General features: G+C 41.7%; 2 protein-coding genes and 1 long non-coding RNA gene across 3 annotated transcripts; 2 read left to right on the top strand and 1 right to left on the bottom strand.

Annotated features, from left to right (window-relative positions):
* Positions 1-390: 390 nt before the first annotated feature.
* On the top strand, positions 391-5,737 carry LOC127779527 (LRR receptor-like serine/threonine-protein kinase GHR1). The gene is made up of 4 exons (XM_052306329.1): positions 391-698; positions 1,082-2,364; positions 3,302-4,849; positions 5,001-5,737. Exons 2-4 carry the CDS (start codon positions 1,299-1,301, stop codon positions 5,582-5,584), a joined length of 3,198 nt encoding a protein of 1,065 aa, XP_052162289.1. The 5' UTR covers positions 391-698; positions 1,082-1,298; the 3' UTR covers positions 5,585-5,737.
* A 2,257-nt stretch (positions 5,738-7,994) lies between these two features.
* On the bottom strand, positions 7,995-8,586 carry LOC127779937 (SKP1-like protein 5). Its single transcript, XM_052306871.1, has one exon. The coding sequence runs from the start codon at positions 8,490-8,492 to the stop codon at positions 7,995-7,997; it is 498 nt and encodes a 165-aa protein (XP_052162831.1). The 5' UTR covers positions 8,493-8,586.
* Positions 8,587-11,386: 2,800 nt separating this feature from the next.
* Positions 11,387-12,336, top strand: LOC127778684 (uncharacterized). Its single transcript, XR_008018551.1, has 2 exons — positions 11,387-11,745; positions 11,823-12,336. It is a non-coding gene; the product is annotated as an uncharacterized LOC127778684 (long non-coding RNA).
* Positions 12,337-26,589: the final 14,253 nt, after the last annotated feature.

Raw genomic sequence — 26,589 nt, 5'->3', positions numbered from 1 at the left:
CCCCTAAAAATCACACAATTATAAAAGGTGTAGGGAAAAGAACACGTTTTTTTAATTCAAACTAAAAAAATATTCTGTATTGCCTGCCAAAATCGTATATACTCATAGAATGTGTACGCAGCATTATGATCCCATTTATTAAAGGAGAAACTACCATAGTAATACCATTGGTCAAAGTGTTTCCGTATTGTTTAGTTGTCACCAGTACAACCACAGTACCACTGCATTGAACAACTGAGGGGTCGATTTCACACATAATCATAATCACAAGGACCAAAACGCAAAAATGCACAATAAAAAACCGCGAGGAGAAAACAAAACAGAGCACAAGCAGAGGTAAAAAACAAACAAAAAAAAAAGATTCATCTAGCCAACACAGAGAGAGAGAAAGGACACAGTCCCACTCCCCACTGCCGCCGCTGCTCCCTCCTCTCCTTTCTACCTCTTCCCCTGCAAGCCACCACCACCACCATTCCCCTCTCTTCTCCTCCTTCTCCCTAGCAGCCAAGCCACCAAGAACCCAATCCCCCATTGCTAGGGTTCCTCGCTTCGCCGCCGTCCTCCCTTCTCTCCACGGCATTGCCTCCACCACTTCCCCTCCTCCCCTGCCGCCGCAACCATTCATTCTTTTCCTTCATTCTCCAAGGTGGTGTGGTTGCTTGTTCTTAATGCGTCAGAGCAACCGGCCTCATTGCTGGGTAAGGGGGATGCAAGATTGCAAGTGTATAAACATTGTGTGTAGGTTTTTTGTTTTGTTTGCTGGTTGCATCTGGGGTTTGTTTTTCTTTTGGTTTCTTGGTGGCTTGGATGGATGAGTAAAAGTTTCTGCTTTTTGAGCTGTGTTTTTGTGGGTTGAAGCTGTGATAGTACATTAGTGGTAGTTGGGCTGTTTTAGTGAGGGGGGAAAGATGGTGCTTTTTTTTACCTGCATGATTGGGTGTTAAAAGCTGGTGAGGGGTTTAACCAACTCTTTGGATCCCTTACTAAAGTTGCCATTTTCTTTGTACCAGCTGGATTTTTACCTGCTTGCAGGGAGGCTCAAAGATTCGGTCCTTAACTTGCCATTCCGTGCTTATTTCAGGTTGGAAGGAGCTGAAAAGTTGGGGGTTTTATGGTGATGTGTGGTACTGTGGAGATCAGCTGAAAGGGACAAGTGTTGTGGGTATTAGTGGCAGCTTGTTGTGAGAGCCTTCTGGTAGATACACTCTACACTTTCAGTCCATTTTTGCTGCAAGAAATGCTTCAGGTGCTGTGTCTTTGAGGCTCAGTAGCTTCCAATCTTTGTTTGGAGAGCAGCAATGGGGATTCTTGGGAGTTTCTTGGTGCTGCTCCTGCTTGCTGCCCCTGCATTTGGCCAGCTACCTTCACAGGACATCCTTGCGCTCCTTGCTTTCAAGAAGGGCATCACTCATGACCCTGCTGGATTCATCACCGATTCGTGGAATGACGAGTCGATTGATTTCAATGGCTGTCCGGCCTCCTGGAATGGCATTGTGTGTAATGGCGCAAACGTGGCAGGGGTTGTGCTTGATGGCCATGGCATCTCCGGTGTCGCCGATCTGTCCGTGTTCGTCAATCTGACTATGCTTGTGAAGCTCTCTATGGCCAATAACAATCTGTCTGGAAGCCTCCCGAGCAATGTGGGTAGTCTGAAGAGCCTGAAGTTCATGGATATCTCAAACAACCGGTTCTCAGGGCCGATTCCTGATAACATTGGCAATCTCCGGAGCCTGCAGAACCTGTCGCTTGCCAGGAACAACTTCTCAGGGCCACTGCCTGACTCCATCGATGGGCTTGCGTCGCTTCAGTCACTGGATGTGAGTGGAAACTCTTTGTCAGGTCCATTGCCTTCATCTCTGAAAGGTCTCCGCAGCATGGTTGCTCTGAACCTCTCATACAATGCCTTCACAAAGGGCATCCCATCTGGGCTTGGCCTTCTTGTGAATCTCCAATCTTTGGATCTAAGCTGGAATCAATTGGAAGGCGGTGTTGATTGGAAATTCTTGATTGAGTCAACTGTTGCTCATGTTGACTTCAGTGGGAACTTGCTCACCAGTACCACCCCCAAAGAGCTCAAGTTCCTGGCAGATATTTCAGAGACAGTTCTATATCTCAACTTGAGCAACAATAAGTTGACTGGGTCATTGATTGATGGAGTTGAGCTCTCGACATTTGGGAGATTGAAGGTGCTTGATCTGAGCCATAATCAGTTATCTGGAGACTTGCCAGGGTTCAATTATGTCTATGATCTTGAAGTTTTGCGACTCGCAAACAATGCATTCACGGGGTTTGTACCTAGTGGACTTCTGAAAGGGGATTCTCTGGTTCTCAGTGAGCTGGACCTGAGTGCAAATAATCTGACTGGTAATGAGCTCTACCTGAAAATTGTTCTTACACCTTTTGTTCCTTTTCTCTTCATACCATGTGGATGCCCATTCTGATTTAAAAAAATTGGATGTGGGGCTCCTTCACAAAAGGTCCAGCCTCCAAAACAGATTGGTAGTGTTCAGCTTGCATAAAACTTTGAATCGGCATCTTACATTAGTGTTCTTAGTTCATTATGCCAATTGATTCTCTCATTTCAATGATGTACTGATCTGTTGATTACATTACACAGCATGGCATGAGCTTTTACTGATCTGTGGTTGAGTGTGCACCAGTGTAGGTCATTTGATTGTTTTGTCTTATGCCAATTCTATATTTGCATTCTTGTTTTGCGTGAAAGGTTCTTTCTTGGAATCTTTGCTCCTACTGACTAATAATTTTCTCCAAAGCAATTACTGGATCAGTGATGGCTAGCTTGTGATAGTTTTGGTCATGAAGAGAGACGTTATTTATTATGCATGCATACCCCAATGGTATTATTGAGAATATTTGAAAGTAGTTTGTGATGGATTTCTGTTCCACAGTAATGTTAAATGCATTGTGTAGTTGCAGTGACAGTACATGTATCTTAACCTTTGTTGTTAGATCTTCACCTTTGGATGTTGTGAAAAATACAATTATTAATAGGACACAGCTAGTTGTATATACCTGATTGGGTGTATGAGTAAGAATACTGAACTATTGCATTTCAAAATATTATGTCTCACAGACTATATCTTGCATTTGAGTAAAGTCATCACTCCTAGAACTCAATGCATTCATCATAGTTACCTAAATTGTTATTAAAAGAGCAGGACAACTCAAACACGCTCCTATGTTTTCTGTCATATCATGACATTTCTCTTAAAACAAAAGTATCAGTTTTAAGTTCCACTTGTGTTATTTTGGACTAACAATATTTTTCGTTAATCCACAGGACACATCAATATGATCACATCGACCACCTTGCAAGTTATTAATCTTTCCTCCAATGCTCTCTTTGGGGATCTTCCAATGCTTGCTGGAAGCTGCACTGTGTTAGATCTGTCAAATAACAAGTTTAAAGGAAATTTGTCAGTTATTGCCAAATGGAGCAATGATTTGGAGTATGTTGATCTTAGCCAGAACAATCTAACTGGAACAATTCCTGATGTGAGCTCTCAATTCCTTCGCTTGAACTACCTGAATCTTTCCCATAATTCCCTAGCTGACACCATCCCTGAAGCTGTTGTTCAGTACCCCAAACTCACTGTCCTTGATCTCAGCTCCAATCAGTTCAGAGGTCCTATTCCTGCTAATTTACTCACTTCGTCCATGCTGCAAGAGCTCTACATCCACGACAATATGCTTAGTGGAGGTCTATTATTTCCAGGATCGTCATCAAAAAATCTGAGTCTTCAAGTTCTTGATATTTCTGGAAATCACTTTAATGGCAGCCTCCCTGATGAAATAGCGTCTTTACCTAGCCTCCAAGCTCTTGATATATCTACAAACAATTTCTCTGGTCCTTTGCCAGCCTCTATCACCAAGCTTGCAGCGCTCACTGCTCTTGACATATCAATAAACCAGTTCACTGGGTCATTGCCTGATGCACTTCCAGATACATTGCAATCATTCAATGCCTCTTATAATGATCTATCTGGTGTTGTTCCGGTGAACTTGAGGAAGTTTCCAGAATCTTCCTTCCATCCAGGGAACTCGAGACTAGAGTATCCTGCAAGCTCTTCTGGGTCTGGCAGTTCCTCTGGTTCAACCGGTGGCAGGTCACTCAGTGCAGCAGCTAAAATAGCACTTATAGCAGCTAGTATTGTTGCTCTTGTCATTCTTATCCTTGTTGCCATTGTTTGCCATTACAAGCAAATCTCACGGCAGTTCCCTAGCTCAGAAAAGGTTTCAGACAAGAACCTCCACAAGACTAGCAAAGACATGGCCAGTACAAAAGGAAAGGATGACAAAGGTGGTTTGGTGGTCTCAGCAGATGAGCTTGGTGCTCCTCGAAAGGGCTCTACATCTGAAGCACTAAGCCAAGAAGAGAAGTTGTCAGGTGTAGGGGGATTTTCCCCATCCAAAGGTAGCCGCTTCTCTTGGTCACCAGATTCTGGAGAGGCATACACCCAGGAAGGCCTGGCACGGTTGGATGTCAGATCACCTGACAGGTTAGCAGGGGAGTTGCACTTCCTGGATGAAACAATCACACTGACACCGGAGGAATTGTCAAGGGCACCGGCTGAGGTTCTTGGGAGGAGCAGCCACGGGACTTCGTACAGAGCAACACTTGAGAATGGTGTCTTCCTAACAGTGAAATGGCTGAGGGAAGGTGTTGCAAGGCCCAAGAAAGAGTTCTCGAAGGAGGCCAAGAAGTTTGCAAACATTAGGCATCCCAATGTTGTTGGCTTGCGTGGTTACTACTGGGGTCCAACAGCACATGAAAAACTGATCTTGTCGGATTATGTTTCGCCAGGAAGTCTTGCGAGCTTTTTGTACGGTAATGCTCTCATTTACTGGTTTCTCATTTCTGCAATTGAACACATCAGGCTTAGAGATCTTGTATACTCCATCTGCAAATGCATGTGACTGGTTGATTACCAATATGTTCAGTCTCTAACTAAGCTTTATGTTTCTCTGAAACCTAGCAGATCGTCCAGGAAGGAGAGGTCCTCCACTGACCTGGGCGCAACGGCTGAAGATCGCAGTTGATGTCGCCCGTGGCCTGAACTACCTCCATTTCGACCGAGCGATGCCTCATGGAAACCTCAAGGCTACCAACATCTTGTTGGACGGACTTGACCTCAATGCCCGTGTCGCTGACTACTGCCTGCACCGCCTGATGACCCAGGCTGGAGTCGTTGAGCAGATCCTCGACCTGGGCGTGCTAGGCTACCGTGCCCCAGAGCTAGCAGCGTCCAAGAAGCCATCTCCCTCGTTCAAGTCTGACGTGTACGCCTTCGGTGTTGTGCTGCTGGAGCTCCTAACTGGCAGGTGTGCTGGGGATGTCGTCTCGGGTTCTGAAGGTGGTGTTGACCTGACTGATTGGGTCCGTCTGCGGGTGGCTGAAGGTCGGGGATCAGATTGCTTTGATCCAGCCATGGCTTCAGATTCTGAGAACCAAGTTTCTGTCAAGGGCATGAAGGATGTGCTGGGCATTGCCTTGAGATGCATCCGGCCGGTCTCTGAAAGACCTGGGATCAAGTCTGTGTATGAGGATCTTTCATCAATCTAGTTTAGCCTCATTGTCTCTAGCATTAGATGGATACTCTTCTGTGTGTTGAGTTGAGTGCATTATTTTGACTGAAAACTCTAGTGTCGCTGTAGCAAATGCAAGTGTATGGTTGGCCTCGCCTTGATGCCTCCAAGTTCATATGGCATGTCTCAATTGCTCAAGTGTCAATGCTGCCTTAATTGTTTACATAATTTTCTCTTGCAAGTTAGAGTTGCAAATTAGATTTCTCTGTAAATCCAGTCTCTTGAATCTGTGATATGGTTGTCAGTGAGTCGTACTAACCAGGACGGCACTGAACATGACGGTACTGTCAGGGACTTGTACATCTCATGTGATGTTTGTCCAATGTACTGGCAAGAAATAGGATTCATGTTGAACATCATCTGGATGCTGACAGGTGACAGCAAGTAGTTTCACTAAAATTTGTGTATATGTACAGTACTAATCTTGTGATGCTATCTTGGACATGGGAGGAAAACACACGAAGAACAGTACAAGAGAACACTCGTGACAGACTCTTAAGACACATGATTCTCTTTAGATCAAGCCAACAGAACAGCAAACATGAGAAGTAATAGCCATAGATCACATGCAAATGCACTAAACCAAAATGTTATCCTAGACACACGCAACAAACAAGTACTCATACTACAGAAGTATAATAAATTCTACATCAGTATCATCAGACTTCGTTACAAACACAACCATGGATCAGTAATTTTTCAAAACAGCTATGTGTCAGAAATTAAATTACAGGATTTTTCCATTCACACAGCAACTGAAATTCCTAAGCACACGCAATCCGCAAGAAATATAAAACACAAATGCCAATGAAATTGTCAAATTGAATTAATGATCCTAGTAGGCAAGTCTAGCTTCAAATAATCATGGCACATTGGAGATTTGGGGATCAGCGCCGGTAACCCAAAAATCCCCAAACCCTAACCCGTTCCCCAATGCGGTCGTTTTATTAGTATGCGCCCGTTAATGAAACCCTAACCCTCCCTTCTTCCCGTTCGTACAGATCCATGGTTGCCATCGAGTTTGCCCTTAGTAGCAGCATTGCAGCAACGAGAAGGGAAGGGAGTGGAGAGAAAATTACCTCCGGCGCGGCGGTGGATGCGTGGATTCGAACTGCGAATGGAGGGGCATCCAGGCTCTAGGAGTGGCGGTGGCCGGTGGAGACGACGGCGGCGGCGGCGCGGCGGCGCCGGCGATGAACGGGACGACGAGGCGGAGAGAATTCGTATTGGTAAAACCCACGCAGGGGCTATTTTGTAAAAATGCACCAAACCCACTGGAAGCCGGTCGCCGATCTGAGCCACGCAGTTTTTATCGGACGGTGTACGACGACCCGAGGATTGGATCGCTACCAATTTTATTTTAGCGGTCCAAATAGGGGGGTTCATTTAAACAGTAATATATGTAAAGGGTGTTTCTGCATAAGTTGCTCGTACCGCTTCGAGTATTATTTAATCCACGCCGTGCATGCACGATCCAAGAATTTTTCAAATCGGCCCCTATGAAGTGTAATGTTGCAAGTTCAATTCATACATTGGTCCCTACTTTGGATCAAAATATTCCACATTAGTCCCTACGTCAGATCGGCTTCTAATTAGAAGCCCCTTTTCACAACCACAAGAGCAAGGAAACAGTTTGCACTAATGACTTAATGAGCACTTCATATATTGCAGAATATAAGTAGGGGAGTCGAAACTATTAGTACAAAGGTAATATATATAAGCATGCAATGCATGCATGTTACTGACAATTAAGCAAAAGCCACTCAAAATATTCCTCTAATTTCTTATCTGAACCTCTACTAGTAGGGCTGTCAACGAGCCGAGCTCGAGCGAGCTCATCAGCCTAGGCTCGAGCTCGATACAAGCTCGAGCCGAGCTCGAGCCGAGCCTATAAAATGTTCGAGCTTTCCGACAGGCTCGGCTCGAGCTCGATCAAGCTCGAGCTCGACTACCAAGCTTGTAAAAAATATATATATTTCAAAGATAACCTTTAAAAAAATTAATTTCTAGTTTATCATACTAATAAAAGAGGAAAAAAGAATAAAATAAATATATTATGTCAATATAAGACATACAAATAACATATTTGATTTCCTAATTTATTAAATAACAATAAAAATGATATATTACTAGGTTTGTTAGAAGCTCGAGCTCGGCTCGACAAAGCTCGCGAGCTTAGGGAGAGGCTCGGGCTCGGTTCGTCTGGAGCTCGAGCCGAGCTCGAATCGAGCCTAGAACGAGCCGAGCTCGAGCAGCTCGCGAGCCTCGAGCTTTTTTGACAGCCCTATCTACTAGTACTACTACCTACCTAGTAGTAACTAATTAGAGCAGTAATTCGCAGAAACATGACATAATTAATTAGCATAAATATTTTCCCAAAGGAAAATCTACTCGAAGGCCCATGTGTTCTCCTTGCGGATTTCCTCCTCCTCCTCCGGCGTGAAGTCGTTCTTGATCCCAAACTCCTTCCTGATCTGCTCCGGCGACTTGCCTTTGATCAGGTTCGCCGTGTGCTGGCAGCACAAATCCAGCAAGCTCTTGATGTTCATGAAATTGGACGCCAGGAGCAGATCGTACAGCATGTTCTTGTCCACGTCGATGAACTCGGCGTCGAAGCTCTTCAGATCCTTCTCCTCCTCCTCCCCGGCGGCGGCGTGCTTGATGCAGTATTCGATGACCTTGGCGAGGACCTTGGAGGCGACGTTGGGGAGAGGCACCCCGTTCGTCGTGCAGTCGTCCTCGATCATGTTGGAGACGAGCTGTGACAGGCTCGCCGCCGCCGACGGCACGTTGAAGTGCTCGCCGTCGGAGCTGATTAGGAGGATTGTGTCGCTGCCGCTGCCGGCGGCGGCGGCGTCGGCAACCTCCTCCTTCTCTGCCGCCATTGATCTCTCTACTTTGAAGTTTGAACACGGACGAAAGAACTCGCGGATTGCAAAGCTCAACTGTTTCTTGTCTTGTCTTGTCTTGGACCCCAAGACTCTTGGAACGTTAGCGTTTGGTGCTTGGATCACGGCGAGAGGTGGTCTGTTTTTATTGCGTGAAACCGCGCAAAAACAAGACGGATGCGGTGATCCGGAGTCCGAATCTGATCCAAATTCAATTGATTTTCAGTTATTTCCGCGTTAGTTTTGAGTACGTACAAACGTACGTACATCGTCAAGAGATTTAACTGGACTCATTTTCGAAACCTTCCCCCATGGTCTAATTGGACTCCTTTTCGAAACGACTACTCTAATTATTTCTCGATATTAAATTACATTATTACAGAAGTAAAATGAGATTAAAATACGACTCCTACTCGGAGTTTAATTATCTCCCGCTGGTTTAAGCAATAAATACAACCACACGAGGTTCTACCAGGGGCGGCCCAGCTATAATTAAAGGGTATTCAGATGTATACCCAAAATTTTTGGACAAAAAATAGGTATATATACTATATAGTTCATATATATATGAAAAAGATCAGAATAATTGGGGTTGCCAAAAAGTCATTAGTCCTACTCAAACTGCTTTTATTACTGGGAGAAATATCATGAAAAGAGTTGTTATTTTACATGAAACTATTCATGAATTGCATCGCAAAAAGAAGAATGGGGTAATTATTAAGATTGACTTTGAGAAAGCTTATAATAAGGTAAAGTGGTCTTTTGTTCAACAAACCTTAAGGATGAAAGGTTTCTCGTCAAAATGGTGTCAATGGATTGCCTCTTTTATCTAGGGGGACATGTGGGTATAAAAGTAAACGATCAAGTTGGTTCTAATTTTCAAACTTATAAGGGTCTTAGACAAGGAGATCCATTATCTCCAATTCTTTTTAATATAGTTGTTGATATGCTTACTATATTAATTAAGAGGGCCAAGGATGATGGTCAAATTAGTGGGATTATTCCACACTTGGTGGATGATGGTCTTTCTATTTTGCAATATGCAGATGATACTCTTATTTTTTTTAGAACATGATCTACTACAAGCCAAAAATCTAAAATTGTTACTATCGACTTTTGAAAAATTATCTGGCCTTAAAATTAATTTTCATAAAAGTGAATTATTTTGTTTTGGTCAGGCAAAGGAATGTCAAGAGTTTTATTCTACTATTTTTGGTTGTAAGCTTGGGAATTTCCCTGTGAGATATCTTGGTATTCCTATGCATTTTAGAAAACTTAGTAATAAGGATTGGAAAACAGTTGAGGAAAGAATTGAAAAGAAACTTAGTAGTTGGAAAGGTAAACATATGTCAGTTGGAGAGGGGGGGGGGGGGAGGTTGGTGTTGATTAATTCTGTGCTTTCTAGATTAGCCATGTTTATGATTTCTTTTTTTAAGATTCCAAAAGGAGGTCTTCAAAAAAATTGATTATTATAGATCACTTTCTTTTGGCAAGGGGATGAGCACAAGAAGAAGTATAGGCTTACTAAATGGGATATGATTTGTCAACCCAAAGATCAGGGTGGTCTTGGAGTTCATAATCTTGAAATTCAAAATCAATATCTTTTGAGTAAATGGTTGTTTAGGCTCATAAATGAGCAGGGCGTGTGGCAGGATCTATTGAAAATGAAATATCTTTATAATCAATCCTAAATTCAGGTTGAGAAGAAACAAGGGGATTCCCATTTTTGGTCTGGTCTTATGAAAGTTAAGAGTAAGTTTCTAAATATGGGTTCCTGGATTGTGAATAATGGTGTACAAGTCAGATTTTGGGAAGATAAATGGGTAGGGAATTATTCTTTTAAAGATAGGTATCCGTCGTTATATGCTATAGTTCGTAGGAGGAATGCTTCAATTGCAAATGTTATGTCTCCCGTTTCACTGAATGTTTCTTTTAGGAGAGCTTTTAGTATGACAGAATTTAAACAATTGGCATAATTTATGTGCTTCAATTGTTCATATTCATTTGTCAGAGGAGAATGATATTTTTAGATGGAATTTCCATCAAAATGGTGTATTCTCGGTTTGGTCTATGTATTTAGCTTTAATTAATAATGGCAACATTGAGAGGAATAAGATTATATGGAGACTTAAGATGCCTCTCAAGATTAAGATTTTTATGTGGTACCTACTTAAAGGGGTTGTTCTAACAAAGGATAACTTATCTAGGAGAAATTGGCATGGTAGTTTGAAATGTTGTTTTTGCATGAGAAATGAGACTATTCAACATTTGTTTGTAGAGTGTCATTATGCAAAATTTCTTTGGAGAGCTCTACAGTTTACTGTTGGTTTATATACTCCTCATAGTATATCTTATATTTTTGAGAATTGGCTCGTGGGAGTTATAAAAAATCTACCAAACTTATTCTTGTTGGAGCATCCGCTATATGTTGGGCTATATGGTTGTGTAGAAATGATATGGTTTTTGATAAATCACCATCTATATCCTATATGCAGGTTCTTTTCAGCGCAACATATTGGCTCCGATCCTGGGCTCAGCTACAAAAGTGTGATGAAGAAATCAAGTCAGTGAAAGCTACATGTCGTAATCTTGAGTCATTGGTTATGCAGCTGTTCGCCAACTTTGGATGGAGATTCACAAATAGAATTCAATAATTTTTGTGATCGTTTTATGCTGTGTGAGTTTTATTAGTTCGTCTATGCTTTTGTTTATTCAGGTGTGAGTTTTTGTTGAGTTGATATAATAATTGGCTGTAGCTCTTTGAGTAAAGGCCGGGATTATATTCCATTATCTAAAAAAAAAATGTATGAAAAAGATAAAGAAAAAGAGTTAAACTACTTATTTGGGCCTTGTTTTACCATTTCTGTTGTATTTGGGCTGGAACTGAGCCCATTTCCAAACAAAAATCCCCTCCTCCCAAAATCCCCAATTCCCTAAGACCTTAACCCTAATTTTGCTTGGAGACAGCCACAGCCGGCGGCGTGTGTTGCAGCGCGAGTGGTGGCGTGCGTTGCGGCGCGGGCGGCGGGCGCGGCGTGCGGCGGCGGCGGTGCGGCGAGCCGGAGACCACGCCAGCACGGGGGCAGCACGGCAGGGGCGGCCGCCGGCTGGGCGCACCGGCGGAGGCGGGAGCCGCGGCGCAGTGCCGGCACCGGCCGTCGGCCGAGCGGGCACGATTTCCGGCAAGACACCGGAACAGATGAGGGAGACGCTTTCGATTAAGAACGACTTCACGCCGGAGGAGGAGGCGGTGATGAGCTCTTTTCCTGTTCTTGAGAAGGTACTATGAGGTGAGGTACCAATTAAATCTAGCCATTGATTTGGCAGGGGCACGATAGGATAAAAAAAGGAGGTATTCGCTGATTGGGCCTCTGGGTCGGCTACGCTCAAGCAGCGAGCGGTCGTCACAATCCCTTCCCGTCAAGTCAGAGCGCGAGTCTCGGGGCGGAGCGTTTCGTCCTCCGCCGCAGCAGTTCCGCCGCCGTAGCCCCTAATCATCCGTCGTTGCCGCCATTTAGTTCCGCCGCCGGCGCCAATGCCGGCTGGGAGTTTTTAGTTCGCCCGCCGCCCACCGCCGCCGGCCATCCCGGACAGAACAGCGCAATCCCCTACTGTGTTCTCCTTCTGTCAGTTCCGTCGCCATCGCCGGTTGATCCAATCGTTTCGTCGCCACGCCATCGCCTGTGTTGCTGTATGTATAGATTAGCTGGCAAGATTATTTGTATTGGAGCAGAAGTACTTGCATGTTATGTTTTTTTCACTTGAGCTAAACTGTACGAGTAGCTATTAATCAGTTCTGTTTAAGTGCAAAATATCCATGCAGTGTGCCTGGATTTGAAGATGTTTGTTAGTTTGAAATATGCATGTACCACACGCCTGGAGTTGAAGTTGTGTGTAACTGGGTGCCGAATTACACAACAGAATTACACGGAAGAACCAATGCCGAAAGAACTTCATAGCCGCCAGAACCGAAGCAGCCAGAACATCAATTTTCAAAGCAAACTGAATAGCATCCATTTAGGATTAAACAGAAGTGTAGATAGTTCATCCACTAACTTAATTACATCATAGGAAGGCAGTACATATTGCTTGATGAAATAGTGATGTTCATCCATCACAGTACATAAGTGCAGGAACATTAAGACTAAGCACATCGTCATATAGTCTTCACGATTACATCATATATACTAACTTAGGAGTGGCGGTACACAGTGCCAGGAAAAATGGTGATGTTCATCCATCACACTAACTAAGAACATGTACTTCAAGAGTAAGCTCATCATCAGAGTCATTGAAACGGAAAACACATACATCACCCATCTTGACAGCTTCGGCATCAACCAATTGATTCCAGCCGGTGGCCAAACTCTCCAGGATCTGGCGGAGTAGCGGTGTGGCCCTACGATCTGGCGGTTCCTCTCCGTTTTCCAGGCCACGACTCCCGCAGCAGCTGAATCTCACGTTGACAGCACCAGCCCCACCCTACTTGCGGCAGAATTGCCTCAATTGCTTGAAGGGGAGCACGACCAGATTGGGGGGGGGGGGGGGGGGGGGGGTCTAGGGATCTGCCATCCCCCATCATCTGCACTCCTCCCTCCGCGTGCGCCCACAGCGAAATTGGAGAGAAAGATGAGCCCACAGCGAAATTGGAGAGAGAGATGAGAGAAGGAAACAGAGCCGAGAGAAGGATGCCCCTCATATGCAATGGTTCCAGAGTTGGGGCACATCTTCCTTCTGCGTGCGCCCACAAGGAAATCGGAGAGAAAGATACAGGAAGACGATAGAGAAGCCGAGAGAACGAAAGAGATGGGCAGATGAAGACGAACTAAGGAAAGAGAGCCCAGAGAGGATACCGCTCGGCGGAATCGAGCGGAATCAAAGGACCCCTTCTCTCTCGCTGTTGCGGGATAACGCGAAAATACCTTTTCCCCCCGCAGCGGTACCGCTGAAACCAGCGCGTGCGGTACGACGCGGTACGCTCCAATCTCAGCCGTCCGTCCGATGATACAAGATCGATGGTCAAGATTTGGTACCTCACATCCTGAAGGACAGTAAAAAATCTCCATTTGTAATCGTTTCGACTCCTAATTTATAATATGCAATAAAGTTTTGTTTTGTTTTGTTTAAGAGAAATTTCACCATCCTTGAGGAGGTACCACTAGGTACCAAGTATATACCATTCAAATCTAACCGTCCATTTTAAAAGGGTAGGATATTGGAATGTGTAATTGCCAGTATCTACTCGCAACACCAACGTCTCAAATCATTCTCTTTGCGTTGCGCCGCAGTGTGCCCATGCTCTGGCACTGCGCCGTATGCCTCGTGAGGCCGTGCTCCTGTGCCGCCCGTCAAAGGAGGGTAAATTGAACTGTTTTGATAGTTAGAGAGTGTTGGTGTTAACGACCGAATTTGGTAATTTAAGTATCGGAGATGGATATAAAACCGAAGCGGAATTGAAGATAGAGACCGTTCTGGAAACAGAGGAAGAATTGGCTGCAACTAGTCCGAATCGGCTGCAACTAGTCCGAATCGGCTGCAACTAGAATCGGTAGAGTTCTAGTCGGACAAGGTTAGCCGATTGAGCCGATTCCGACAATACGATTCGGTACACGTTATCGGGTTGAATTAGGGTGCTTCATATGGATTGCCACGCACGGATTGAGTACTGAAAAGGCAATTGTATCTATTAATTAGGATATTTTATATAAATTCCTTAGAGATAAGTTTGGCAAAAGTCTGCCGCAAAGACTTATGGTATCTTAGAGTTTGTTAGAGATAAGAGTCGTGTCCGACAAGGACATATTTTGTATCTCGGGTATAAATATGACCCGAACCCATGTAATCAAATAACAGACGTTCAATACAATCTCGGCGCATCGCCACCCTTTTACTTTCGTTTACTTTCGACGAGTTCTTGCTTTCGGGTTGAGCTGCATCGGTTTCGATCTTCAGCTAGAGGTAAAACTTGTTATGGCGGCTTGCGTTCTCGGGATTAGTGCTTCCATCTTTATGATACTCTAATCTTGTTTATGTAATTCGTCGAGTTATCATATATCTTATATAATCTTTGATAATATTGCTATTTAACCTTCGATCAGCTAACATCTATCATTGGAAGGCAGCCGATTAGGTTAAATAGCAATGTTGGCTTAGATTATATAGGATATCTACCACCCTATGAAACATCCAACGGCTTGATTGTCTAGATATGGTCCTTCTTTTCATACTTATAGCTGCATCAGTTGAGTTTGACCTTATAAGTCGTGATGAGAATCTCAATCTCTAGCCTGTTTTTGGTTGCCGATTAGGGTAGTATCGGGGTTTCAGCCGATCTTATTTGATTTAACTACTTTATGTCTTATATGCTTTATTGACATGTTAAATTTGCCCTTTATGTTAAGATCTTGTTGCATTTAGGTATATTAAGCTTCCTGTCTGATATATTCTGCCTGCTTTAATATCTTAATATAGAGTGGTATCGGAGTATTAACCGATACATGCTAGATCTATCTAATCGGCTATGTTATGAACGGTTATAATCTTTATGTTAATGTATATTTTGACCTAAGTAATTTATACTGTCTTGGCATGACGACCGATCTATCCCAATCACTTGATTTAAATATACATCGACAGAAGGATTATATATCGTTAATATCTACAGCCGATCGAATAGATTTAGTTCTTTTTCACTTATTCATGATTGCCGATCGATTCAAATACGACATTGGCTCAAATATAAATGATACATCATCAGCGACTGGCCGATCGGCTATCGTTTATGGATTTAATTGTTATTTTCTGTCTTTGTTTCTTGTTGATTGCATGATCAAATCAACTGGCATGCTCACGAACCTAAAGGCAAGATTTTTGGACCTACACTGAAGTTAAGCAGATCTTCCAGGCCTCGTATTTTTCGCATCAACAGTTGGATACCCGGTTTTAGAGTTTGGGATGAGTTTTAAACCTAGACAAGACTTGAAGGGTGTAAAATGGACTCATCCCTATTTTTTTATTACAATATATGTAGAAATATTAATAAACATATAATTTTATTTATGCTTTTTTAGACTAAAACAAATATAGTTCTCCTTATATCTAACACATACTTTAGATCTTGATATTCATAGTCCAAGTTTTTAAAACTTTGACAATAGTCTTTGTTCAAATGAAGTATTATCAACCCCTCTGGAAGTACAAACTTATATATACTCTTTCTTCCTACCTTCTACTCATTTGTTTTCACTGAGTACGCTTCCCGAATGGCTAGATGTACCACACATTTTTTCACAAAAAAATATATAGCAAAATTAATTTAAAAATTTATATTAATTCCTTTCTATGTTTTTCTTTAAGCTAAGACTTAATTATTCATGCGCTAATGAGCCACCCTATTTTACGTGTGTGGGAAAGAAGCTTCCAGCCCCTACCACCGAACACACAATCTAATACTCGTACTTTTCATAATGGTTTACTAGGCTATGATATTGCGCATTCGCGTGACTCTATGCCTCATGTTACATGGTACACAGAAGTGGCAATCTGTTTTTATGGGTTTCTCATCGCTCGAAAAAAAATGGGTCAGGATGACTAATATTATGCTCATACAATAGATAGCTTAATATTTATTACAAATTTTATATCTGCGTGAGTCATTGTTTTATAGGTTTTCACGGCTGCATGACCCCTTATTTCGTATAGGCGCGCACTATTTATAGCCTATGCTGAAATATTTTGTAGGTTTTTAAGGAATGAATTTGATTTCATTTTAAATTCATGTGAAAAACGTTAAACCTATATTCGGACGATATGATTGTGCATGTTCTTGTAGCAATTTTTGCCTAAAATATGTTAACAATTAATTGTTAGAAACAAAATTAATCGTATGAACGCACATTTGTATATGTTCTTAAATAGCCGAATCTTGACATGTGAATATGTGATTAGGATGAGGGTTTATTTGTAAAATAATTTAATTTATTATAGGAGCATTTCGTAAATTATTTGCATCATATGCCTATTCTCTAGCTTTTTTTCCCTTCACTCTTTCTTTCCTCTTCTAGTAGCTTTATCACCGGAAGCCTCTTTAATTATTATTTTTATCATCCATCTAATCCAACGGTCCAGATTTATTTATTCTCAATTCATTAAATGATGTCACTCATCCTCAATTCATTTTGAGTTCCACTTTTCATTAGTTAAGATATCGATAGATTTAGTGTTGGCATCTTCTTGCTTGATGCAACAATACTACTATTACTTAAGTAATCATGCACGTGCAACACACGTAATAACCACTATGATTTAAACCAAGCATATTGCACATGTAATGCAAGTTTTCCGTCATATTGTATGTAATTCAGAAACCATAATAGAAAAAGGTAAATCATTCACCGATACTATATTGAAATGTAATGTACCAACAATACACACAAGTCTCTATATACAAATACATACGACATACAAAAGGATTAGGATCAATGGTCTCCGAGCTAGCACTTTACACATTGTTGATGCAAACAAACACACACTGGCCTGAGAGATTTGCTTAACTCTAGTGCAAAAACTTGCCTTAAGGTCTAGGGCGTGCCAATTGGTTTGATCCTACAACCAACAAGAAACGAGATAAACAGTTAAATTTATAAACGATAGCCAATCGGCTGGAGGGCCGATGACATATCGTCTTTAACCTAGCCGATGCAACCTGGTTTGAATCGGCTGTAAGATGTAGAAATAAAATTAAGACCCTAAATTCGTGTCATCAGCTGTAAAGATTAACGTTACACAATCTATGAATCGTCATTACTTCAAATAACAGTGATTGGGATAAATCAAACTTAATCGAGACAGTATAAATCACTTGTATCCGAAGTTCTATGAAATAAAGATTATACAAGTTCATGTCATAGCTGATGAACAAATTTAAGCATGTATCGGCTATAGCTCCGATACAACCTTATACTGGAATATTTTTTTTGAACAAATATGTATCTAATGTTAGATTAATTCTAACAAGACCGATGATAAGCTTAATATATTTAGATGATTAAGATTCCAATATAGGGGCATATATAACTTGTAAAGCAATACAAAGCAAAGCAAAACAATTGTGCCCGAGCATCGTGGCGAAGGTTCGGGCGTAAACCATGCGTCGCATCACGACGTGGTAACTGCGGAGCTCGATCCTCATGTCGTCGTGGGAGTGAAGGAGACGTTGGTCAATCAGCTCACTATACAATTGGAGTTTTTTTTATCAAATGACAACGCCCTCCATTTCCATTAATAGAAACCCAGATCAGACTACAGCCCATAAAAGAGAAAAATGAAATATAGGTTCTGCTACAGCGATCAGGCCACATCCAAAACAAACAGGCGTTCACAGGTCTTGCAAACAAAAAAAGAGCACAAAGAAAGGAAAACCCATCTAAGCTACTACATCTGTTTCAGGTTATAAGACTTTCTAGCATTGTCCACATTCATATAGATGTTAATGAATCTACGCACACATATATGTCTAGATTCATTAACATATATAAAATGTGAGCAATGCTAGAAAGTCTTACAATATGAAACGGAGGAAGTAAGAAGCAAAAGCCTCAGTATTTTCCAACTATCCAGATATTGCACGTAGTTGGTGTTTTTGTTCATTCTCCTCCCCATCTGGAAGTGCAGTTGTGTTCACCCCTCCAATCTTCTTGATCCTGTTCTCCATCCATACTGTGATTTGAAGATCTCATTTGTGACCTGTTTTAGAAGTTGTACCCCCACTGCAGCTTTCTTCGCTTTTCCTCCGAAATCTGCAAAACAGCCCAGGTTGATATCCAGTAACAAGCACAAAAAATAATTTCAGTTGGATCATTAGGATAAATTTGACTAAAACATGCATTATTTCTATGTTTCCAGATTGACCAAAGTACTGCTGCAACCCCCACTAGAATCAATTGGCTTGTTGTTTTGTCCTTGCCCTGTATCCAATCTCCCCAAATATGTTTGAGACTTGTGATCTGTTTTAAATCAAAAGCACAGAACACCACATTCCATGTAAACCTGGCAAGTGGACAATCTAAAAATAAATGGTTTACTGTTTCTTTTTATCACAGAATTGACACAACTCAGCTCCTTTTTTCCACCCTCTCTTCATTAAATTATCCTTTGTGAGGATGCTTTTTCTCATCAGAAGCCAGATAAAGATCCTTATCTTTAATGGAACTTTTAACTTCCAGATTTTTTTGTGCTTCCCTGGCAATCTTGGGATCATATCCTGTATTTTCAAAAAAGTGTAAAAAGTTTTGAGAGTGTATTCCCCATTCTTAGTTTATCTTTTTGTGTAGACAGTTTGATATTATCACATCTTTGTAACTTTGTTTTATTCATTCCAACTCCTCAGCCTGTCTCCAGTTAAGTTTCTTCTAAAAACAATTGATTGCCAACCTTTTTCTTTTACCATAGCTAGAGTTATATTTTTTGAATGAGTGACACTGTAAACCTGGGGTATTTGTTCAGCTATGGGTCTCCCACCCAACCAATTATCTTCCCAAAAAAGAATATTCTTCCCATCCCCTGGCTTTTTCCTTATGAACTGCATGAATGCCTCCTTAATATCTATCATCCCCTGCCAGAAATGAGAATCACCATTTTTCAACTTCTTGTTTGCAAGAATTTTCTTTGTCAGATACTTTTCTCTAAGTAATTGCTGCCACATACCATCTGTATTTTCCAAAGGCCAAAGCCATTTCCCGAGAAGTGCTTTGTTCATAATGTCTAAATCTAACAAAACCATGCCTCCCTGATCTCTAGGTGAACACACCACAGGCCACTGCACTATATGGTACTTTCTGATTCCTTGAGCTTCCTGCCACAAGTATCTTCTTCTATAGAAATCCATTATTTCTTTGACCCCTTTTGGAATTCTATAAAAATACAACATATACTGAGGTGTTCCACTCAGACTGGAATTTATTAGAGTAACTCTGCCCCCTATTGACTGCAACTTCCTTTGCCAGCAACCCACTTTCTTCTCCATTTTCTTTTCTGTCTGCCCCCAATCCTTATTTAGAATGTGTTTTTGATCAATTGGTATTCCTAAATATCTCATATGCAGGTCCCCTTTGTTGCATGTGAAAATTTTGCTGTATTCCTGATGCCTCAGTACATCATTTCCAAGGAAAATAACTTCACTTTTGTTGAAATTTATTTTCAGTCCTGACAATTGTTCAAACAAACACAAAATGTTTTTCAGGTTCTTTGCATCTTCCAGCTTGTCTCTCAATAAAAAGATTTTGTCATCTGCATATTGCATTATGCAGAATTGGAATACTACACTCATTATTTATCTCCAACCCTTGAATCAACTGTTTCTGTTCTGCCCTCTGTTGGGATACGAATAGGCTACGATAGCATAAATCAAAATTTTCTACCGCATAAACTAGGAACCATGCAAGTATTAGATCATAGATCATTATCACTCGACGCGCTGCACAGCGGAAGAAAGCGCTAAGTAGGTGAAGGAACCCTCGCGATGTAGCGCGCGTCGATGTAGACGAAGTAGTCGATCACACCAGCTCGACCTTCTCCTCCTCGTGCGTTCTCCTCGCCGTTCTCCCACGCCAATCAGCACCGCAAAACAGCGGCGCCTCTACCGGTATCCACACGTACAGGGATGGAACACCACGCGCAGATGTGCTAGCACCCCCACGCGGCTAGGGTTTGCTCGGAGAGGGGAGTGGCGGCTAGAGTTTCTCACGTGATGCAATACATCCGTCGGTCACACCCCTCACGAATATATAGGATCCAATGACTCGGGCCTCCAAGGCCCATAGGACTCCTATTCGGATCCCTATCCGAATTAAGCTCATATTGGATCTCCATCCAATTCCCTTATTCCGGCCCATTAAGCGTGCGACCCTGTAGGTTCACGTACACTCGGCTGTAACCTGAAAACTTATTTTCGGTCCACGTGTCAACAGCGGCCCCTAGCAGAACGTATTGACCCATCGGGCATACATAAAGATCACATCGGCTGAACCTCTAGTGTATACTTGTATGAACCCCTTTGCCTCACGACATCGATTAAGCTCAAGGCTAGATATGTGCCATCCTTTATTAGCTCAATCATTCACTCGAACCTGTGATAGATTATATAACTTGTGATTGACTCCTTAATCATCATTGGCATGGCCATACACTTCCATAATCTATAACATCGAGGGGTCCAGAGATATCTCTCCATAGGAGGGGCAAATCCCATCTTGATTATTTATATCCCACTACATGTTTCATAGCATACCCGAAAACTACTTTTATAACTACCCAATTACGGAGTAGCGTTTAGCAGTCCCTAAGTAAGCTACTACACATGTCGAGAACCATGATAATCTTAGGTTTAAGGATTCAGCACCAACACTAAATGAGATATCACTGATGACACAATACATATGGCTCTTGCAGTGTCTCTTGTTGGGTCTATCCAACAACATGTTCCCCAACATGTGTCCACATTATTAATTTGGTATCTCTATACCATGATCTATGAGATATGATCATCAATTAATACATGTGCTGATCATTTAAACATATTTGTTCCACATATGATATTTGATCAGAGATCCTTTAGAAATAGTAACATACAACATAAAAAGTCTCATGAAAGAATCACATATTCATTAATCAATAATGAGTTATCTATTTCAAGGAACAATGTCGGATAAATATGTAAACATAATATGTGATACAATCATCTCTATGATTGCCTCTAGGACATGTCACCAACACCCTCTACACCATCATAGTCAGTGCTTCTACAGCCAAATTAAAAAGCAATGGCGACATGGGGTCACCTTGTCTGAGACCTTTATATGTACTATAAGGACCAATCTAATCATCGATCTTAATTGCAACCTTATCACCTCTCACAGTTTTCATAATCCAATCACACCATTTGTCATGAAATTTCTTTGCTTTCAGAACTTGAAAAATGAAGCTCCAATTGACTTTGTCATATGCTTTTTCGAAATCTACCTTGAATAACAAACCACTCTGTTTTTTCTGATGTAAGGAATTCAAACTCTCATGCAAGACCAAAACCCCCTCCATTATGTTTCTGTTCTTTATGAATGATGTCTGGTTTTTGGCTATCAAGTATTGAATGATTGTAACCAATCTCATCATTAACACTTTAGTTATAATTTTAAAACTCACATTCAACAAGCAAATTGGCCTATACTTCTAAATCTGTAAATGAGTTTTTGAGACTAGATTATCACACCATAATTCAGGTTTTATGTCAATGAGCCCTTGTTGGAAATCTAATATAACCTTCATCAAATCAGCACTAATCAAGCCCCAAAAATGTTCATAGAATTCAATGGGGGAAACCATCAGGACCAGGGTCCCAATTTTTTCTCATTTCTTTCACAACTGCCAAAACTTCCTCTTTGAAAATTTCTTTAATCAGATCTTCTTTGTCTTCTTCCTGAAGCTCTGAGCATCCCTCCATGTTAAGGGACATGATATTTGTCTCAGCATGACCAGATAGATTTTTATAATAATTGGTGATGTACTCAACCAAATTGTGCTGATCTTTTATTGCTCCTTCCTCTCTTGCAGTAGGCTATATATATGGATCTTCCTCTTCCTACCATTTGCCTTGGCATTGTAGTACTTTGTATTATTATCCCCGTCTACAGTTTCCTGATCCTTGCATCTCTGAAACCATTTAACCCTTTCTTCTCTTATTGTATAATTTAACTTCTGTTCGAACTCCCTTCTCTGTCCTCCCAATTCATCCCATGGACTTTAGTTTTTCTGTCAATTTATTCTATTTGTGAAATTATTTCTTTCTTTTCTCTTCTATACTTACCTTTCCAATTCAGTTCATGTGTCAATTCTCTTAGGAAATCTTCTTTGTTTTCTTTCTAGGCAGCCTCAATCATCAAATCCCACTCCTTATCATTTTTATTCACAATTGTTTGTTTGAAAAAAATATTTCCCTTTTTATTTTTGTCTCTATAATCCCAAATATTTCTTCCTTTAACCCAATCAAAATTCTCCCACACAAAAACTACCTCTCTATCAATGTTCAATGTTTTAATCTTGCTTCTTGTAAGCCTAACTAGTCCACCCTAATTTATTTAATCAACTCTCTCAAGTGCTTTAGCTTTTTTTGGGGTTTTTCATGCGTCTTATGCTCCATATAAGACCTCTCTTTTTTTTTATTGTTTTTCGCAGGTTTTTTCTTATTAGTTTTGTTTTAGGGGTTATCTTATCATGGCAAGGTTCCCGTTTTGTATCTTTTTTGCCACTATGTGAATGAGACTGCATTAACAAACTTTCAAACATATCTATTTCAAATTCATTGTAATCAGAATCTATTTCATCCAACAAATTTAAAATGTCGGGTACAAATTGAGAAGGGGTGAAACTTGCTGATAGAGAGGACTAAATGCAATGTCTGGATAGTTAGAAAATACTGAGTCTTTTGCTTCTTAGCTTAGATGGGCTTCATTTCTTTGTGCTCTTTTGTTGTAAAACCTGTGAACACCTGTTTGTTTTTTATATGGCCTAGTCGCTGTACCAGAACCTACCTTCCTTTTCTCTTTTACGTGCTGTAGCCTGATCTACGTTCTATTAATGAAAATGGAGGGTATTTGATAAAAAAATTCCATCTTCTCCTTCACTCCTACGACGACATGAGGGCCGAGCTCCGGGGTTACCATGTCGTGATGCGACGCATGGTTTTCGCCCGTACCTTCGCCACGATCCTCGGGCATGGGGCACTCTATCTTCTACTGGGCTCGATCGACTGGGCCAAACTCATTAAATACTAGTTGACAATGATAGGACTTCTATTGGTGGCAAGAAGAGCGATGAATCAGAAATGATAACTAGTTTTATCTAGAGAACTGCTGCAGTGGTCGTAAGGTGGATGCGGCAGATGCAGCGACGACATCGTGTTGCTCGTGAGCAGGAGGTGGTGGCAACCGCTGTGTAGTTCTTATGTTTTACTCTATAGCATACGTTTCTGTACTGAGCTATTGTTGTTTATGGATTAAACAAATTTGGTTATATGTTTTGCTCTATGGAGTAGCATTTTGATTCTATTTTTCTGTATTGAGCTAGTATTGACTTGGGCCTCATTTCCATACAAGTTGCTGTTTGAGATGCAATTACTGAAGCAGTAATTATATGGTAGCATGACGATTGAACTAAAAACTACAATGTCAACCCTATTAGTTCCATTCTAGGGGCAGTGATTATGTGAAAATAATTGAAGCCGTGTTGGCGGCGTAGCCTGCTCCACTTGCACCATTACCGGCCGGTTAAGGTGCATAGCTGCTGCTCACCGTCGTTGCCATGCACGGCTAGTGGCGATCACCGGCACCTGGCGCAGCACGTCGATCATTTTCGAAGGGCGCACAGCGCCGGCACAGGGACAGGGTGCCTAATTAACTTGTCGTCGTTGATCCAGTACTCACACACCTCGCCGGGCGCTGGCATGTACGTGCTCTGCTTCCCCAAGATCCGTTCTGAGAGCGTGGAAGTGGAACGAGACGCCGACGACCGACCGCCATCCCAGTCCCAGACCGACGTGGCAGCGCTATGCCTCACGAGTGCGCGCGCCAACAAGGAGGGCCAGGATCAGCCCCAAGTCAGACACGCTGAGGTCCAGCACGTTGAACGCGCTGCGGGGATATGGAATCCGCCATTACGATGATCGATGTTCCTTTGCGCGATTCCGGTACGTGTACGCGCGCGCCAGCCGACGTCGTCGAGCGAGTCTAGACTCCAGAGCGCGTCTTCGATTGTCATCTCGCTGCTCATGTCCGCATGCTCGCCGTCCTCGCCATGACGATTGGCGATCACCGCCACCGGCCACCGGGCGTGGCACGCATATTGCAGCATAGGGTGCTGAACATGCCATCCTCGCTGATCTAGTGCTCGCCGTGAACGCCGTCTCGCAAACATCCGTGCCACGCGCCACCTCGCCTTAGTCGAGCACGTTGAACCATCGAAGCAGCAGAAGCTTCACTCGGAATGGGCAAGAAAATGTTAACGATGTGGGTGAGGTGGAGGCGAGCAAAAATGGCCGTCGAGGACATAAAAGAAGCTCTTCACGCGCACCGCCGAGGCTGGCTAGTAGGTGACCGGCCGGCATGCTCGACAGCTCGAGGCCGTCTCCCATCCTGGATGTTTCACAATTTGGTCCTTTTGAAAAACATATTTAATAAATAGACCTCTGAAAAAACTTATCCCGGAAATGGTCATATCGGTGGCGCCAGAGTGGCTGGCACCGTGGTCCAATGGGGCGGGCCAGCCACTCTGGCGCCGTCCTCCTGCCACCGTGGCAGGTCAGCGCTGACGTGGCAGGGGGAGCGTGCCAATGAGGCTGGCGCCGCCCCCCACCCCCTACCCACGCCATATTTTTCCTCTCCTCTCTAGTGTAGAAGAGAGACGTGCAACTTTTTTATTTTTATTTTATGTTTTTGATATTTTTTTCACACTTAAGAGCCCACAAGAACCAACCATAGAAAAGTTAAACTCAAATGGATGAAATATGTGACCTATAGAATTTTCCAATGCTCTACCAAAAAACTTCTTGTCTCGAAAACACAATCTAAGTTTGACCAAGTTAATAGAAAAATATATTAGTATTTTCAACCAGAAAAACATATTGTCAAAATATATTCAATGTTACATTAAATGAAACAAATTCGATATTTTAGATGTTGCTATTTTGTTCTATAAGCTTAGTCAAACTTAACTAGGAAAAAAGTCAAATTACTTATAATATGAAAAAGTCAAATGACGGTGGTGGGCCGGTAAATGAAATTTTTGTTCCCTACTTAGCGATTTCTATGGCCATCATCAACATAGTTTGGAAGATATGAGTTAACGACCAAATTTGGTAAGATATGGATTGGATTTGGAGATAAACACTGAATTAGATTTGGAAGAGATGCGATATTTCTGGAAGCAGAGTTTGCATCGGCTGGAAGTCTGTATAGGCTGATATCGAGTTGAACACGGTGAGTCGATACAACCGATATTGGCAAGATTGGTCTCATAATCAATGTCGGATTTGAATGAAGAGCATCAATGATATTGCTGGACAAGGATAGAGTCCGAGATAGGAAATTGTATCCATTAATTAGGATATTAAGTATTTTCCTTATTAAGAGTCCACCTAAGGGACTTGTTCGTCGATTACAGTTGTAATAGGAAGTGTGAGTCGTGTCCGTTATGGATGAGTTATGTATTTGGGTATAAATATATACTCTCGGCGCATCGCCACTTTTTCGTTACTTTACTTTTCGACGAGTTCTTGCTTTCGAGTCGGGCTGCATCGATTACGATCTTCGACAAGAGGTAAAACTTGTTATGGTGGTTAGCATTTTCGAGATTTGTGCTTACATCATTATGACACTCTAATCTTGCTCATGTAAAATGTCGAGTTATCATATATGTTATATAATCTAGATTGACAATACTTTGTACTTATATTGGTCGATCACTTTCTAGGGTTTTCCCGATAACGGCTAGATTACCTTGTTGGCTTAGATTAGTATAACATATCCACCATCCTGAAAAACAATCATCATCTTGATTGTCTAGATATTATGTTTCTCTATACACTTAGTGTTGCATCAATTGGGTTCGACCTACTAAGTCATGTTTAGAACCATAATCTCTAGCCTACTTTATGATTGTAATTAAGGATAGAATCGGAGTTTCCACTGATCTTACCTGATATAATTGTTTTGCTTTGCTTTGTATTGCTTTAAAAGTTATATCTGCCCTTATATTGGAATCTTAATCATCTAAATATATTATGCTTATCATCGGTCTTGTTATAATTAATCTAACATTAGATTGATATTTCCCCACAAAAAAAACATTAGATTGATATTTGTTCAATATATTTATATTAGAGTAATATTCCAGTATAAGGTTGTATCGAAGCTATAGCCGATACATGCTTAAATTCTTTCATCAGCTATGACATGAACTCGTATAATCTTTATTTCATATAACTTCGGATACAAGTGATTTATACTGTCTCGATTAAGTTCTATCTATCCCAATCACTGTTATTTCA

The sequence above is a fragment of the Oryza glaberrima genome, chromosome 7, assembly GCF_000147395.1.
Source record: "Oryza glaberrima chromosome 7, OglaRS2, whole genome shotgun sequence".
Classification (NCBI taxonomy): Eukaryota; Viridiplantae; Streptophyta; class Magnoliopsida; order Poales; family Poaceae; genus Oryza; species Oryza glaberrima.
Note: the sequence above shows the minus strand (reverse complement) of the source record. Positions and strands in the feature narration are given on the sequence as shown.